The following is a 19153-nucleotide window of genomic DNA, read 5'->3' on the forward strand; positions in this document are numbered from 1 at the left end:
TTCTAAATGCAACGCTGACAATTGTGAATTATTAATGCTTAATACCCTAAGAATGAAGGTTAGGTTAACATCAGTATTTTCATTCTCTCCAGTGTTTTGCACCATGTAACTCAGAAGGGATTTAAAAAAGTACCAGTCCCATTTTACAAATTGGGAACCCAAGTCCGGTAAGCCAAAGCTCCTTGCTGAAAGCCAAAAGGATGAGGGGAGCAGTGTAGTTTGGGGCTGCCGGCCACCTGCAGATAGATCCTGGAGGAGGGATCCACCCGCTGCTGGAGTACCCAGGGTGGCATCAGAATATGGACCAGGCAAGGAGTGGGGCTTTGGTGTAAATTAGCACCAATTTATGCAAAAGTGAACAGGAGGGAATCATGGTTGACATCAGTCAGCTGACACGGAATCTATGCAATGGTACGATTGGAAAGGAACCTAGCGGTAAGGCAAGTCAAATTCTCACATCATCTAGGACAGAAGAACCCTCACTAGGATATGTAATGGCTTCTCAAAGAGTGTAGGCAATACAGAGCCAAAGGGCTAATAGGTTTGCTGACCCCAACAAGGGGAGACTATCTTGTCGGTGGCCAGGAGAGGGCATGTCATTCCTGCCTGTCAGCAGGTGAGGGCTTTCTGCCAAGTGCAGTCACCTGCAGACTGCAGTTAGAGGAAGCTTCACCTTCCTGCCCTTGCCCCTGGTGTCCCTCCCAAATCCAGCTGTGGGGAACCTCTGGAGTTGTGATCAAGTGAAACCTGAAGTTCGATGCTGACTTAACTGTTCCTGAAGGTTCTAGTGGTATGGCGTGCAGAAGAGCAGGAACCACCTCAGGTTTTAATCTGGTTATGGAACTGTATCTGATTCCACCTATTTCAGTATTTATTAGCTATATCTTTAGCAGAAGCCCCTTTCTGAGGAATGAAGTACCAGACAAGCATGGGGGCCTCTGAAGACCACCATCTTTTCCCAGTGAACTGTACCTTATTCCTGTTGGGAGCAGGCAGGTTCTGCAGCTCAAACACGCCGACTTCTCCTTTGCTGTCTCCTACGAGAAGGCAGTTGGTGTTCTTAGCGAAGAGTACAGATGTGAATTTCACTCTTGGGTTGGCAAAGCAAGAGATCACAGGGTTCAAGCTGCAACCCAGCAGAGGCAAGAATTAATAGGTAACATTGCTTTTGTGCGAGTGTACTATCATGTAAACTCTAGCAGGTCTGATAAGTGTTGCATCTTCTACTTTTTATGTTCTAGATTAACTCAAAAACTAAGAAGTGAGGCAGTGTTTTGTTCGGTAAAAATCCCAGTGGCTATTAACTAAGATATCCTGGCTGCCTAAAATCGGTCCTGTTGCCTGATATGGGGGGTGTGTGTGTTAATATTTTTATTATATGAATAGTTTGCTTTTTGCTACCGCAAGATTTGGCCAGCCTCCTACTCCACTGCGGGCTTCTTGCTGTCATTCATACTGAATAGAACAGACCAGCAGTACAAGGCCACAGATTAACTAAGCTGCACATGAGGTGTGCATCTACTTTGCGGTAGTGGAAAAACATGAGAGGTATCTGAACTTCTGACCGTCTTATCTTTATAAAAGATCCAAAGTAGCTTAGTTTTGTTATTTTTCCTTCTAACTATGGCAGTGGTAGAATCTATGATTTCTGCAGGGAAAAAAAGCAGTTTTACCCTTTATCCGTTCTGTGAGGCATCCAGCTCCTCTTATCACAATTCTCTGGTAACTACCATCTGCTTTTACAAAATGAGTATTTCAAAATGCAATACTTCCAATAACTAAGCAATCAAATGGCATGGAGTTGTCATGATCTGATAACTATACTGATTAGGCAATAATGTGTAGCCTTTGTGCCATTAAGTTTCAGAATCTTCTCTGAGAAAAGTACTTACTTACATGCTGACGCTAAGATCCCAAATTTCTACCCTGCTTTCATTTGCTGCTGCAAATATGAAGGCCGATTTTGGAGACCACATAATATCATGAACAAAAGCAGCGGCAGAACTGAAAGTTAAAACAGGCGTCTGTGAATCCTGATGCCACAAAATAATGCTCCAGTCTGCAGAGCAGCTTAGGAACATGTCAGTGCTGAAAGGATTCCAAGCGACTTTGTACACAGGACCCTTGGTGGTTGGGAAGAAACAAAAAAGAACTTTGTGTTATTCTGCAGCTACAGCCTCACAGGATGGTTTTTGATAGCAACCTTTCATGGAAATCCCTGACTGTCCTCTGACCTTAATAGCAAAACCAGCGTTTTGTTATGTGTGTACCCATAGGAAATTAGGATGCAGCAGATGTGATAAAACAGGATGGATTGTAGGAATAAAAAGAATTTGGCTGATTCTGTCCCTTCACCAGTTTTTAGGAGAAGCTGATGCTGAAAGGGCAACTTCTTGGATGAAGCAGAGACTTTAAAAAAAAGAGGTGCTGTTAAAGTTCTGCCATCTTTCTCTCAGAGGTAAGAATATTTAACTGTGGTTTGCAAGACAAACAGATTACTGATTGTTTTCTTAAAATAAAGCCAGAACTAAAGCTTTAAAACAGTTTATAGTACAAGTTTTATTGAATTACTTAAAAAAAATCCTTATAGTATATAAAGTAATCCTGTAAGACTGTGATGGCTTATGCTATGGGAATTCATTCCTAATACAAGAAAAGAAGTTTATGTTTCTTTTGTGGCAGATGTTTTGTTTAGTAAATATAAGCAAAGGAAATACTACATTTGTGAACTTAACTGAACAGTTTCTGCTGTCACTACTTTTTCTATGTATCACTCACCTTATGGCCTCTGTATGTCTCTAGAAACTGCTCATTGCATGAACAAGAACACCGGTGGATATGACCCTCTTCTGTTCCAGCAAGATAAAAATCAGTGTCCTGAAAGAAAGGTAAAAGTAGCCTCAGTTGGATTAGCCTGTTTATCACTCATCCAAAAAAATCTGGATGATTTTGGCAGGGACAGTCCTCTGAAGAACTAAGGCAGAGTTGCCAGGATGTTGTGTGTTGGGCTGCCTGCATGTGTGCTGCAGAGGTTTATGTGCAGTAGATGCAGTGGTGCCGTAATGTATCGGATTTTCTATGTGTGTTCCGTCTCTATGCAGAAATGCGCTGTGATTTTTGACTCCTGAAAATCTTGGACTTTTTGCGATCCACATGGGAAAACACATGAATTCTTCAAGTGCTCTGTGGTCAAAAGATTCAGCCGGATAAAGAGGAGAAGCACAGCCATCTAAGTCCTAGACTTGGGAGATGTTGAACACCCAAATTCTCACTGATTTGACCAACACATAGAGGAAAGCTACCCAAGGATCTGGCCCCAAGCAAATGTGAGTAATGTGGCTAAAATGGTATGGTTGTTCACATACAGGGATTACTTGCTTGGTTGACCGTATCGTCCATTTTGGCTAAAACTGTTACTAGCTAGGAAGCAATTTGTTTCAGAACTAAATATGCTTTAAATACCAGTGCCAAGTCCCAGGCTCATGCATATTAAAGTAGGTCCAGCTCAGGATCTCACTCCTGCTGCATAGTTTTCCTTGATAATCCTTTAGACAGGATGGACTTTCTGAGCCTACCTTTGGATGGAAGTCAAAGCACATTCCAGCTGCCTGTTGAGATATCAGAGCTTCACTTTTCCTTTCTTTCTCACCTGGTAATTTTCTCTTCTTGCTTTCTGTTCTCTTTATTTTCATCAGATCTGTGCAAATAGCAAGAGTTTTTGTCAAACAGGTATGTGACAGTGCTGTGAATAACTCATGCTTCTTTGGAATGCTCAACAGCTCTTAAATGTTTTGTGTATGATAACTGGTATACAGAATGTCACCTGAAATAAAATGAAGCAATTGCAATTTCATGTATTACACCTCTGCAGAAAAGCTGCAGGGGAAAATGCTTACCAGTGCAATCTAGTCTTTTCTGTATAAACCACTCAGTTATTCGACCATCTGCTGAGATACACATTAATTTCTCTTTTTTGCCATCTCCTGTTGCATCTCTGTCCTGTTCCACCCACCTCAGTTGCCATACAGGACCTGTATGTTTATTTGAGGATTCACTGTGACAAAAGATGCACATGATAAATCATATATGAACAAAGACAAAACAGTATATTTGAAAAATATTAACCTTCCACTTTGTAATAAATGTCAAGTCTTATGACAGGAATGTTGTTTAGCTTTTCTTTAAAAAAAAAAAAGGGGGGGGGGAAATCTGATCATTGGCTGTTTTCTCCAGGAAAATTTTTCTTTTATCAAACTTTTTTGATATTTAGTTTCAGGGCACTGTATATGTGCTGACATGCCTTTCATTGATACCTGAATCATGAAATCAATCTGCACCTTGCAGGAGTGTGCCCTAGACCTAGGGAGCTGCCCTTAGGGCCAATGTCTCCCGGATCACCCCTCTCATTTTCTTCTTGATTCCTGCTTCTCCCTCACCTATTCTGATGTTCTTTCTATTTTTGGCAAGTGGAATCAATGAGAAAACACCAAAAACTACCACTGTCCTCCCATAAGGATTTATTTTCTGGGGCAGGATTGTCCTAGTTAGTTAGTACATGGAGTATATAATGATACGCGGTGGTAATTTGCTGCATTTTCTTAAAAAGTCAGAGCACAGTACTCATTTGTTTCACCTTTCCAATGTGGAGACCTCGCTTTGTATGCACAGCAACAGCGCAGAGAGTTTCATACCCCAAAAAAGGACCAGTGGTGTTAAAGTAATGTAAGCATTTATCAGCTGAAATAAGAGCAGAGAGTGATGGCAGTGCAGAGGGAGAATGGCGGTCTCTGAGGATTTGGCTGTATGGGTGTGAATAGGTGGATCGGAAAAGTCTGGCTGGCCCACTCTGGCCCTTCCAGATATTCATGTGCTGTCATCATTTCTTGTGTCTGCAGTTTTGCTCCAGAAACTTCTAGCATTTGAGAGTATTGTTTATGTAGGCATTTCCTGTCAAAACTGGAAGATACTGACAAAAGTCGGAAATGAAAAAAGATTGTGTCACATCCCTGAGCATTCACAAGCATTACCTATCAAGACTGTTGCTATTCCGTCAGCTTCTCAGTTGTGGATATTCTTTTAGTTGTTATTTGCTAAGACGTGACCAAGGTGGGAGGAGATGGGAAATCATAGCCTTACCCGCTGTCTAAAAGTGCGGCGTCATTACAACTCCGTACATTATAGATTGCGACAGAACCATTGTACATTCCAACTGCTAAAAGATTCGGGCTTGCCATAGAAAAATCCAAAGCAGTAACACCATGCTCACATCGGAAAATACGCTCTGGCCACTGACCAGTAGAAAAAATACAAGAAAATTTTAAGTTAGTTTCTTAATTTACCTTGGTCTTCTCAACACTGCCTACTGAATTACCAGGCTCTGCTGGAAAATTCAGGTGCTGATGACCATAGTGACTACTTCTAGACAGAAATTAGTTACTATACTCCAAATGGTTCAGTTTATTTCTTGCTGCAACTGATAAAATTAGGAAAAAATAAAGACTACGCAGAAATATGACACTGTAAAATTAAGTTAGATGGGCCTACTCCAAACCAAATACCTAAAAATCACGTTCCCTAGGATTGAGCTATGTGAGTACAGCATGAGGTTTTTGTTTGATTATTAAAAAAAAAAAAATTTGGAAAATTTCTCCAGTTGTTTTCTATCTTGTAATATGAAAGTAAGTACCTTTCCAATTACAGAAGCTTAGCCAAAGATAAAATGCAATGTAACATACTTCAGGTAATCTATTAACCACTGTTTTCACATAATTCCTCTATGTAACCAAAGAACTGATTCACCTGTGTTATAAGACTTAATCCTTAAAGTCACTGCACTGAGCTCTTGCAATGGGAAACAGTAGAGTGCTAGTTTGCAAAGAACTGTTTTTCAGTGTGCATGCCAGGTCTTATTTTTTAATGTTCAGGACTTGAGGACTATGGTGACGTCAGGGAATCACAGAAATACTTGATTATTGTTGACATGATAAATATGCGTCAAAGACTTGACTCTGCATGATTTAAATTAGTCTAATACACAATTTTGGCCAAGTGAAGTTTGTAGAACAAATCAAACTACAGTTGTGTAATTTGATGGCAATCAGATGGTTTTTACTGTGTCACTTTGTAACTGAGATTTCCAAGATTATTTTTTTAAATGGCTACTTTAAAAAGGATCACTTTTCAGATGGATAGGTAAAGATGTAAATGTTACATCTATGAAATCTACTGTCTTTTTGACAGTATTAGGAGAAGTTAGATTAGATAATTATACTATATACTTTTAATTTTTTTTGCTTTAGCCTAGCAGAATTTTGTGGTACAACAGAAAATGCATTGGAGAGGCTAATCCTTAAACTTAAAATGCAGATGTTCTCTGCAATGAGAGTTTGGTAGTACGGCACAAATGGTCTATAGATTTTTAAAAACAAAGGTAAATGGATTTATTTTCACATTTGATGTCCTCAATACTTTTCCAGTCTAAAAAATAATTTCTGTGCGCCTGGGTCTACCTGCGGTAATAATGAAACAGATTTGCAGTCTTGGGTAGGTCATTCTAGGGATTGGAAGTGGGATACAGAGATCTGCATCGCTAAGTTGCCTAGCATAGACTGGTACTACCTGAGAGTTGTAACCACCTGTTAGTTGTTTCGTGGCCTGTGTGCAATGAGTTTAGTTCCTGTGAACAGATGTCCATGTTACTAAACCACCAGTACAGTCAGCACCTCTGTTGGATATGTCAACTGAGAGGATGGACAGGCACAGAAACCGAACAGCTTCCCACAGGCACTTTCTTTGGGTCAAGATTTAACCACATTGCTAAGGAACTGCAGTTGGAATCCATTTTCCAGAAATGTGTGGTTTGGGCAAGCAAATTCAACCTTTCTGGCTAGGTCTGGCTTTTTGAAACAGGAAGAAGGAAATAAATAAAGCAGAAATAGTACAGCAGAAAAATTCATTGAAGAAAAAGAAAAAACAAACTGGCTGCTCATTACCATGGGGTTCTTCAATGACCAACAGCAAGCCAAGCCCTTCTTCTGTTCTTTAAAATCAAATGCTCCGTAACCAACAGCTAAAAGATCCTAAAAGCACAGATTAACAGATATCTCTCAGTTTAACTTGACATTCAGTTGTATATTTTTAAAAGGCAACTTTCTGCTAACAGTGACTCTCAGTGCAAGATCTGGAAAAATAATGCTCATGTCCTGTGCAAGAACAGAATTTCAGAATTTCTAGAATACTGGAAACTGGTTCAACTGAAAGTGCATTCATAGTCACTGTCAGTTGTGTTTGCGATCCCCCTCCCTAGACATCATAAAAATATGTCTCTTTCCAGAGATGAATATACATTATTCTATAAACATATTTTAATGTGCAGTATTTAATGGAATATGTAATAATACTACTTTTCTCTCCCAAGATTAGCTGTAAAAGGAGCCTCAGTGACCATCTCAAACTTCTAGCTTTTGGCTCTCTACAGTGGAGTCCAATGAATTCTGTTCTTTCTTTTCCATAAGTAGAAGTTAAGAAACAGCTCCCTTAATGTGTTTTCCCAATGCATAACAAGTAGTTTGTAAAACCAACACTTTAAAAGTAGGTATTTGTTTGCCCTATAATTCTAAGACTGAAATCTATAAATGTGTCCAACTTTATAATATCTGGGGATCTGGTGTACTCACAGTGTGAAATGGTCTTTATTTTCTCTTTTTTTTTTTTCCCCTTGAGGCAATCTTACTGGTTTAATGTTTCTCATCCTCACCTCCTTTTTACCTTCCTTCCATTCATTATTTTTGTTGTGGCCATAAGAGAGCTCTGCTGGAAAAACTGAGTCTTACATTACTCTCAAAGTGGAGATGTCTGAGTCATTCTCACCTCCACTGAAATGGAATTAAATAAACTTGGGCCAGCTGCATGTTGTTATGCATCTTATCCTTAAAGTTTGACGAATGCCACTTTCTTGGGAGATTACTGTTAGAAGCAAAGATGTGGTATCTAAACTGTCATGAATAAACTCCATCAATGGTGATAAAGTTTAGTAGTAGGGATTTAAATTTCCATTAATTTTCCATTTCCATTTCCAATTCTATAACAGACCAAGTCTATTATCTTAAAATTGTTGTTCAGGTGACTGCCCATGGTAAACTGGACAAATTAAATGAAATTCTGGACCAATTAAAGCTGTTGTGATACATTTGTATGAAAAGCCTAGCACAGCTGTCCAACCTGTAGAATAATGTAGCAATATTGTTACATGGAAGGACAAAATGCAGAGAGTGGGATGTCAAGACAACCTACCAGACTGTAGGGATGCATCCATCTCTCTGAGATCCCTCCCAACAAAGTACATCAAAGTCAGGAGTTTATTTACACCAACAATTGCTTATACTAGTCTGTAAACAGCTTAGAAGAAGTGATTTGTTAACTCACTGGGTTTACTTTGCTCCAAGCCATACTGCTCACACTGTGACCATTAGTTAAATCACATACATATGACCACAGCCGTTCCAGTCTGGGAGGTGCAATTTCTTCTGGAGTTTTATTTAGATCTGACAGAATTGATGGGTCAACGAATGCTTCCTTCTGCTTTTCCTTATCCTTCTTTTCCTTGTCATGCTTTTCCTGTTTAGCTTCTTTCACGGCTGCTACGGTACCACTACTGTCTGATGTAACATTGGGATCTAAAATGCACAAATACAGTAGAGTCTGAGTAGTAACATTTCACTTATCTAACTCCAGCCATTCACATCAGAAGAAAAATTTGCCCTTTCAGCAAATATTTTGCATTAAAAAAATAGAAGTGAAGATTCAAGGAATTAAAACATCCTAACTTCTAAAACTGTGGCTAAAATGTTGATAGGGACATAGAAGATGGCTGGATCAGACTGTAGTGTGCCAGTTATGCTCCAGGTGATTAATGAGTGGATTTAGCTACCCAGCAACAAGTTAGGAATTTATGTCCATCTCCCTCACTAGGAATGTTTCTAATCTCTCATATTTAAAAATCTGTTTAAAAGGGGATTTTTCCCAAGTTAGATGCCAAATTTTAAAAAGCCACACTTAACGCATTGATGTTGTAACACCGTAGCTAAGTTACATGATGCTGTAATACGTTGCTCATTGCTTGGGAAAATTAAGTGTAGAGCATATTTTTAGACTGCGTTTGTTAAGTATTAAGTATTTTTTGTTTACTCACCCCTTTATTTTTATGGAATGTGCAAATTACGAATTGATCTCAGATTACTGTTAACAAAATAAGAACATGGTAACTGACATATTGTCAGAACAAGAGTCGCCCTGGCCAGTATCGTGCTCCAGCTGTAGCTAGTTCCTGAAGAGTGATAGAATATAACGGGTTCATTGCCTGAGAAACTGAAACTCTCTACGACACAAAGAGGTACAATACAATAAAAGCAGTGTGAATCTGCCTTTCTTTTTTTTTTTATCCCTGTGTTACCTTGGAACTGCTGTAAAAGGTAAAATACTACTTAGCACTTGGGTCCAGGTAATGCCTCTTACAGTTTGCAATGAATGCACTATGTTAGACACTGAACATCTGTCAGGCTAGAACTTCTGTTTACCATCTGTCTTCTTATAAAATAAAAAAAAACCCTGTAAAAGACATTCCAATGCATAAAAATGGTTGGAGAAGTAGCAGAATTAATCTGTATCTTAACTGTCAGGAAACAAGTTTGACTAATATTTTGAGTATGTCTCAGTTTGTGGTGATAAGGGGAGATGAGCCAGCTCAGAACTCATTTATTCAGTTCTTTCACCAAGTATGGTAGGGATGTATGTAAAGGTGAGTGTAAAACTGCAAAGTTCATGTTGACATGAACTCTCCTTTCCTTTGTCTATTTCTTAAATGACTTGTTGTCCGTAAAGACATTCAGTGAGGGTCATAACTCCAATATTTTCAATAGCATGCAAAGCCTTGTGCTGAAGACAGGTAGCCAATAAGAAACAAACCTGTAAGGACAGGAAACTGCCGATAAGCTGCAAGTTTGGGTTGAAAAATATTCTCCATTAGAATCCGCTCCATGAAAAATAAACTCTGATGAAAGTTTTCTGATGTTAATATAGCTTCTGAATGGCATTCCTCCTCTTCGTGGATTCTGGCGATAACAGCACTTTCCGTTATAGAAGAACTTGTGCTGCCTGGCAACAGATAATATGGGAAAAAAAACAATTTTAACATGATAATACTTAGCACATGAAAGTCAAAGGGAGAAGAAGTCTCCTCCTCCCCCACCTGCAACAAGCATGGAAGAATCTATCATACATCAAAATACATCATCAGAAAATACTAATAAAATATTAATTTTTTCTTGCTTTACTTTTGTTTTCTTTTATTGCTCAAATACTCAGTATGATGAGATGCTTCTGGAATTTTTCACGATTGGTGTTTTGCTTCTACTGTCCTAAGTAAGTTAGTACCAGCAAACTTTGTCACTGTTTATCTTTATTTAAGATCATTTATGACAGCATTGTACAGAAAAGGTCTTGGTGCTGACCTGTCCAAGATTCTTCAGCAAATGCTCAAGTGCCAGACAGGCAGACTAAGCATCTTCTTCATGTAGCTTTCACCACACAACACAGTGATATGCATGATTTAGAAGGATGAAAACACAGCAGAAATGTAAACCTGGAAAAATGTTACCTCTGTCAGAAGAGACAGACATAGTCTGATCATCCTCTTCAGTTGTATGAGATTTGCTGCTTTTCCCAGTTGTGGCTCTGCTACCTTCTGCTTTTGACATAGGTTCTATTTCCGATACGTTAAATGAATTGTACGAGTCCCAGGAAGTGACCATCATCCCTAGAAATTAATTACACCGTATAATATAAGTCTCTTGTTTTGGTATGTTATTATAAAGGACTACATCCAGTTGAGCAAAGATGTACTTCTAGTACACTCCCAACAGTTTGGTAGAGGGGCTTTGAAACCAACTGGGGGTCAGACAAGGCTTTAGCAACAGCTGTTGTGTGATTACAGCAGCTGCATTAGGGTCTTCTGGGTGTGTGGCTTCCCTTTAGGAGGGCCATCTCCCAGTGAAACAATGCTCCGTAACCTTGCCTGTGTGTGCTCAGCTTTTCAAACATGGGTTGGAATGAGCTCTGCTGATGCTCAAGGCACACAAAAAAGGGGAAGATATGTTTTCAAATCAGATGAATATCTATTTTACTTCTCCTTTTGATGTATTTTTTTTGCACTCATTTTACATACACTAACAAACACAAAGGAAAAATGTTTGGAACAGCATTCCCCATAGTTTTCTTTGGCCTCCTACACAAAAATATATCCATAGTGAGGCAAAGCTCAGCACGTGCATCTAAAACCTAAATATTCCTTTGTAATTTTTTTGAGGCATTGAGGTTGAACATTTTGTAAAATTGCATCTATCTTGTGAGACTTCCAAGATTTTCTGCTTTCCCCAAGATTTTAAATCTCGTAACGGAGGTTGTCGTCTTTGCGTTTTGGCAAATAGAAATAGAAATCAGCGTCACTGAAAAGTTGAGGAGAAAAAATGGAACTGTGTCCTTTCATATTTCAGGAGCATAGTTGAGTATTAGGTGAAGTTCTGCCTCCTAAGAAGCACTCCCTGCTTGCAAAGTGCTGAGGCAGGAAGGACACAGCAGCTCTCAGCGTAATGACTATTTTATTGCAATGGGTCCAGTGTACCAGCACAAGTGTTCAAATTTTAGGAGGGGCGGAAAAGGCCACCACAAATCACGCTAGCCTGTCTGAAGCTAAAGCTCTGGAAGGGAAAGTTGAGGAAACATCTCGTGCTTAGAGATGAAAGAAAGAAAAAAACCCTCTCGTCAGTATCCTGCCTGTGTGGGGAGTCTTCTGAGGTCCCACGATCTAGCTGTATGCTAGAGTTTTCCCAAATAAATATTTAATAAGTAAACTAAATGTAATAATAAACCCAGCTGCCAAGGGTACAATCTTGCAAATGAGACCCCATTCTTATTAAATACCCTTTCCTATATGTTACGCAGAAAGTTTACCTTTTTCTTCCGTGATGATTTTGTCACATTGCACTTCTTTGTTCTTTGCGGCTCCATTAATGGTTTGCATCATTTTTTCTACAATGCGATCATTACCACATCTGTTTTTGCAAATGTCAACATAAATCCTGTTCCGCTCCCTCAGGGAAAAAAAAAGTGTATATTGATTTGTATATTGACTTTCTGAAAAACATTTGCATTCAACTTCTCAGTGTATTTAACCATAGGTTGAACAGGAGAGGATACTCCATGTCATAAATTTACTGATTGGGGTTTTTTTGATGGCTAGATTTTATTTCACTCTATGTATTGTCTTTCAGCAGCTATTTCTTACCTTGTGATACTGTTCTAAAACAGAAATGGCCTGTAGAGGTAGGCATCGGCAAAACCCTACTCCAACTACCTTTGCACTTTGGTGAATTCAGAGTTCAGCTCTCATCACTCGGGAGTGAAAGGCAGTGCATCCAAGAGACAGAAATGAAACTAGTACATTTCTATCTCTTCCAGCCCTCAGGTTCTGTAGGAATGGTCACTGGGGATTGTGAAACTTTTTCTGTTACTTTGGTTTCAATATTGTAACCGCAGACATAGATTATACCTTGCCTTAGTCCTCCAGCAGGTTGCTGTGCTGAGGAAGAGTCACCATCTGTTCCTATACAGTTGGCAATCTGTGCTGTGTACACCAGCTAGGGCTGATTCATAGGATGCTCCTCCCTCTTTCCCAAAATCACACCAGTGTGATTCACAGACAGTGGGGGTTGCAGTCCTACCATGAACTTTGTGTGTATAAAGTCACTCAGATAAGTTGTTTGACTTGCCAACTGCAGTACACTGCATCTCAGGCTTTGGGGCTTAAATCTACAAAAGCTGTGTGACAAGTCTCTCTGTCATGGCGAGAACTTTGCTGCGTTCTGTCCCAGGCAGCTCCTGGGATTAAGCCAGAAAACTACATGTTGTGTTAACTCCCTACCAAAGTTCATGGTAGTCCAGGAAAGAGACTCTGAAGTGGAAACACAGTAGATGCCACTAAGGGGAGATAGAATATTTTAAAAGACAAGGTCACTTGCGGTAGGGTGAGGTTTCTTCTAGCTAGAAGCACTGTGAAGACCTTCAGAGGAAGCCAAGGCCTGCCTAGTTTGCTTATATCTTTGTTATTAATAAATGATTAGCTGTAAAGCTAACACAAGAATCAGTGCAGAGGTTTGCATTTTCTTAGTTTTCATTAAAATTGTGTAATTCATGTATACCACACTTCTCTGTCTTCTCTTTCCCCCATCCCCTGCTTTTGCTAATCTGCCTTAATTTATCAGTGAAAGAGGGTATGAATTTGATCAACAAGATGGAGTTGCAAGGAATTTAGGCTGTCTTGTCAAAAGAGAGACTCGAGCCCAATATGGCTTTAAACAAAGGTGAAATGACAGATTGTAGTGGTGCGTGAGCAGCCCGTTCAGGACTTTGTGATCAGCGCAATTGGGTGTGCTGAGCAGACTACATGCATGTACACAACTACCAATATACATACAGAACTCTTCCAGCATCTTCTGATTCTACAGACAGCACAACAGATGGCATATCCAACATCCAGATAGTTTCCGTCTCTGTGAGGTAAATATCCACTCTTCTATCTAAGTCTTCTTTTGTCAGTTCTTCTTTTACCTCCTCTTGCCTCACCTGCACATCTGAAAAATTATATGAGGTTAACAGGCGAGACCTTTTCTGCTCTACATTTCAAAGAAGATAAATTAATTCTGGAAGTATTTTCACGACCAGGAGCCAAAACTTGCGAGGCACTGAGTTCCTTTGAAGTGCTGGGCATCTTACATCCACTGACTGCAGAGTCTCACAAATCACAATGCTCCAAAGAACAGTTTAAATCTATAATCATACAGTGTACATTCTTTACCAGATAAGCTAACAGTCGTGTTTCGTCGAGAGCCGAGTTCCAGTATTTCATCTAGTATGGACTCAGTTGTTGATGCGTTTGATATAGAAGTACTGCTGCTTCCATATGTCCTTCAGTAACAAAGAAATAAGCAGAAATAGTACATGAGAGTCCAGATGTCAGTTAGCAAAGCACTACAAAAATAGCAGTGGTGTTATCAGGATAAACCACAGAAGACTGTAAGAGCCCATACAGTGATGCTTGCATTGTAAAAGAAGTCATAGAAGGCTTAGGACAGAAAATAATGTAACATTTGAAAAATACTTAAAAAGGAAGAATTCCTCTGACAGCATATCCTGAGGCATTTACTAGCTGATGGAAAAGAAGCTGTTGAGCTCTCAGATTCACTCTTAGCATATAATAACGTGAAGTGTTGGCTACCTACTCTGTGATAACGCATATCCACAAGTAGCACTGTTCTCAACCAGAATTAAGAACCTTTGGTGCTTTGCATATGTTGAAATGTCTTTGAAATCACAAGAAATTAATCTGAAGGGATTAGCTCGTTAACAAAAATAGATAATGTTCATCGAGTGGATAGCTGTGATAACTAGAAGTAAAACTCAAAACATAGGTACAGTTGGGAGGTTTGTCAGCAGATTTTCTCTTCCTTAAAAGGTAAGAGTGAGCAACTATAAATACATAAAAGGCATTTGAAAAAGACAATTTTTAAGGTTTGTATTTAAAACTAAAGGTAAATAATTTCATTTTGGTTTTGAAATGAAGAGCTTTTGTCTCCAAAAAGGATGCATTTATTTTTCAGGAGATAACTTGTATTTTTAAGTAATTTTTTGTGTGTGTGTGTATTTGCTCCTGGTTAATATCGCTACCTCTAGGAATACCCCTTATGATAGCCACCCTAGGAAACATGACAAAAATATAGTTCTCAAAGAGCAATCTCTTTTTCTCAGAAATCACAATGGCATTAACTTTGACAAAGAAAACAGTAGTTAATGCTTTTCTTTAACTTGTTTTTTTTTTTTCCAGTGCAGACTTTACTAGTTTTCTAGTCCTTTTGAATAAATAAATAGCTGCTTCACTCCATGCAATTTGAATGTGTACACACCATTGGATAAAGTGATGTGGTTCATTATTTTTCCTTTTAAACACAAATAGTTATTTACCTTCTTTTGCATGACTTAATTGAATTTGTCAGCTGGAAGATAAAACGGCTCAAGTCCATTGACTTTGTTTATTCCCTCTGTACTGAAGGTTTGTAAATGAAAGCTAGTAAGTAGTGAAACACATAATTTAGCAGTTTTAACTGAAAAGTTTTTGTATAAGAACATATTTTGAAATGGATGCACATAAACACACAGAGGTAAATTGCTTAAATTAGTTTAAAAGAGAGGATTCTTACTATGTTAAGAATATTTTGATGTTTGAACCGGAAGTCAAGTGTGTAAAAAGGGTTATCTGTACTGAATAAGTATCATTAAAACTGACAAAATACTTCACTCTTCAGTGAAACCAGACCTTTTGTTTCCAAAGAATTTTTCCATACCCACAGCTAAGCAGGTATTGATATATTCCAGTTTTTGAAAAAAACACACTTGGGGAAGGCAGGGAGCATCTGAAGTAGCTAAAGGGAGTATATTAATGAGCTGCAAATGCCCCTTCTCAGCTGTACAGCCTGGCTCAGACAACCAGAACATGACCTCCTCTACCTTTAAGATAGTGTTTTGTCACATATCCATGTACAGGTTCTGTCATAACTTTCTATGCAGGCCTAACCATTACAAAACCTGCATTTTGGACATCTGCATTTCTGAACTGTGAGGTACTTACATCACAATCTCTAAAAATGGTCCATTCTGGTATGTTGCATAAAAAAATGTGGTTTGGGAAGGAGAATTTGAATAGAATTAGAAGTATCGCAGGAATGTGTGCTGCAGTCTGCTTTCACCTGTATGTATTAGCATTTCAGCAGTAGTTCTGACCCAGTCATGAATACTGACAAATTCCATTTATTCTATTTGTTACTATTCCTCAAATTTCAAATCATATCTATTACAGGCATGTTTCTGCATTTTGACAACAGAGTACAATTATTAGCCCTGCACAATTATTCCAGCTCCCAACCTCTCTGAAGAGCAGATGTGTGCCTGCTGCAGGGTAGATACCCTGAGAGACAGGATTTAAGAGGCAGCATATTGACTTACCTTGAGAATGAACCTAAACTAGCATTCACTCCTGATGCCTGATGCATGGAGAAAGAAGAGAGGAAACCAGATCCTGTGGCCCCAAAGTAAGCACTTGATGCCAAGAGCTTTCCCTGCCTGGGTACAACAGTATTTCGATCTGAATGGAAGAGTGGATGGGGTGTCACATCCTTTCCTTCATCATCAAAAACCTGCAGAAATAGTTAAATAATTATAATAGTTTTGCTGTGTTCCCAAAACAAGCGACAGTGATGGCACTTGCAACATTTAGCTCATCAGGAACAAAAAGAAGACCCCAATCCAGGCAGGAACCTGACGGAACAGATAGGTAACCCCTCTCTGCAAATGAAGCCTAATATACACTAGGACAGGGGCAAGGGAGTTTGCACTCCTGCTTTCCCTTTAGGGTTCAACCTTGAGAAGGCTGTCACCTTTGCCTGGGACTTCTTTGGAACTCTATAGAAAAGGCTGCAAAATATCTGGAAAAACTGTGTTTGTCTCACTATCAGAACCACTTCTCCTTCTTGGTCAACCCTGCTATCTTTTCTGGCTTATTTATTCTATAATGACTACCAAGAGTGGCTTATTGACTGTAACTGTTCATGTCAAATTAACAGTACAGCAAAAGCAATGAGGGAAACAATTATGGATCTTTTCTTATTACACTACTCAAAACATTTTATTGTAAGAAGATACTCAGTAAGGTCTTCAAATGACTCTCAGGTTACGTTATAGGAATCTTCTTTAGGTAAAGAGATACAGGTGCTGCAGTCATCATATCTCACATAGATTTGAAAGTAAGTAGTTCTCAGATTAGGAGTACTGTTACTCTGATTTTTTTTTTATTCTTGCAGATTATTTGTGAACACTAATCATCATCACTTCAGAATGGATTAAGCTCTTGGATCATTTCTTTCTCCACAGCTCTTCAACTTCAGACATGCCTTTTCTTTCCTCCTCCCTCTCCCACTTCCTTTCTGACAACTTTTAACAACCGCAATAACTCACATTTAAAACTTTTTAGTAATAGTGTAAATGGCTTCTCACCCGTATGGCATACTTGTTACCCACGAGACACGCCCTGTCCACAGCTTTGCCATCAGAAGTTGTGGATTGGCTCCTGCAACTCGCTGCTCTGTTTGGATAGATGCCACTTATGATGCTCACTCGTCTTTGGCTACCAGAACTTGCTCCTGATCCTTGCCTTACCCTGAAATCAGCCGTACAAGTTCTGTTTCAATCAACAAAATACAAACAATGAAATGCGATCACCAAATTACTTGTCCCGTAACTTTCATGAATGGTTTAAAAGATATAAACTGTTTAGTGAGATAACCCTGAAATAATGTAATTCGTTCAGAAAATCTCCGTTCGGCTTCCGAGGTGGCTTTCTTCAGCGGCGCTAGGAGGAGCGAGCTGGACGGGGGTGGGGGCAATGCCTGCTGTAAAATAGAAGCCTAAAAGACATTTTACTGGTAATCGATTTTCTGGGACTAAGCTTGCAAACGGGAACTGATGTGGCGATAAAGCGGCAACTGCAGCCTGTGAGTGCCTGCGGGGACGGTTACACGGACACGCTGCGGCGCGCTGCCGCCGGCTGCCCGCTCAGACCGGGACACCGGCGGGAGCCCACCCGCGCCTCCCGCCCTCCGGGCCTGCCCCTGCCCGCCGGCCCGCCGTGTCTGCTGCCGCCTGAAGGAGAGCCGCGCCGCAGGCCCCGAGCCGGGACAGCCCTTGCACGGGGCTGCCCGCGGGGAAGACGCTGCCGGGGACCCCCCCGCAGCCCCGGCCAGCGGCCAACTCACAGAGGACGCCGCCGGCCGCCGCCGGGGCCCTGCATGGCGACAACACCCGGCCGGGGCAGCGCGTCGCACGGTAACCATGGCAGCTCGCCCCAAGACGAGGCGCGGGGATTGGCTGCCAAGGACGGCGCCGCCGATAGGTCGGGCAGCGGCGGGCGGGCCGTGCTCTTCCCCGCGTACGCCCGCTTGAGGAGGGTCTCTGTGCCTCACCGCGGGGCCGCGGCGTTCCCGTTCCCGGGCCCCTCTCCGTGCCTGGCGGGGCTGGGCCTGCCGGGCCGCCGAGAGCACGCCTCGCCTCGGGGTGCCCGCCCCCTGCCCAGCCCGGGGCTCCTCCCCTGCCGTCAGGGCCGCGGCAGCCCCCGCTCCCTCTTTGTCACTGAAGCACAAAGGTCCTCGGCGGCCTGGGGAGACGGGAGCTCCCTCCGCCCCACCGTAAAACTCGTCCCCGGTGGCGGGGATCGGGGCAGGTCTGGGCTTTTTGTTCTTTTTTTTTGGGGGGGTGGGGGGAGCGGCCGGATTTTGTTGTTTTTCTCCCCGTCGTTTGCTTGAGTCAGCAAAGTTGCATGCGGGGGCGCTTTGCTTTAAGCATCGCCCCACGGGGATCGTTTTTGAGGATTTAAAATGAGTTTCGTCGGGAAAACTGGTGGCAGAGGAGTGGCTCGTGAGAGAACTGCAGATCGTAAATGATCTGTGCGCCTCTAAAAGGGGGGAGAACAGGCGCGGGCTCAGCCCCCTGCCCCAGGCCAGCCGAGACCCGAGCGGGGGGCAGAGCAGACGCAGGCTGTCCCACCGAGACGGGGGCAGGCGGGCTTTTCCACGGTGTTTATCAAGCTGTAGTGTCCTCGCCTTTAAGGACAGCTGTAATGCCAGACTTTTGGATCAGGAGCTCGTCCCCTTTGCCCTGCAGGACTGTGCTTGTCCTTGCACCAGCCCTAGGACAGAGCTGAGCTCCGGCAGTGAGACAGCTGGGGCAAGTTTTAGGGAAAAGAGGAAGAATTAGGACTGGACGTCCGTTTTGTCTTTTTTTTTTTTCTTTTTTTTTTTTTCCCTTTTACGTAGGACCAACCTAGCCTTGTTGGCATTATCCCACCCTAGGGTGTCACACACAGCAGGAGCCCCGGGCGCGGCTCAAGAGCTGTTCCCTGCGGACCTCTCTCCATGCCTCGCCGTCGGTGAGACAGCTCCCAACGCCTCTGCGGCTCACCGCGTGAGTACGACTGCCGGCTCAGGTGCCAGCGGCA

The 19153-nt window shown here is 41.3% G+C and overlaps 1 protein-coding gene across 1 annotated transcript; it reads right to left on the bottom strand.

The window, feature by feature from the left end:
• Nucleotides 1-864: 864 nt before the first annotated feature.
• Nucleotides 865-17950, bottom strand: DNAI4 (dynein axonemal intermediate chain 4; the record flags this gene model as incomplete). The annotated part of the gene is made up of 16 exons (XM_082002868.1): nucleotides 865-1126; nucleotides 1897-2123; nucleotides 2779-2877; nucleotides 3576-3697; nucleotides 3897-4054; nucleotides 5137-5288; nucleotides 6993-7079; nucleotides 8425-8675; nucleotides 9964-10152; nucleotides 10655-10813; nucleotides 12007-12146; nucleotides 13529-13685; nucleotides 13910-14019; nucleotides 16111-16301; nucleotides 17158-17320; nucleotides 17916-17950. The coding sequence occupies 16 exons, from the start codon at nucleotides 17948-17950 to the stop codon at nucleotides 865-867; spliced, it is 2502 nt and encodes an 833-aa protein (XP_081858994.1).
• Between the last annotated feature and the right edge of the window lie 1203 nt (nucleotides 17951-19153).

This window comes from Phaethon aethereus (assembly GCF_964289735.1).
Source record: "Phaethon aethereus genome assembly, chromosome: 8".
Lineage (NCBI taxonomy): Eukaryota > Metazoa > Chordata > Aves > Phaethontiformes > Phaethontidae > Phaethon > Phaethon aethereus.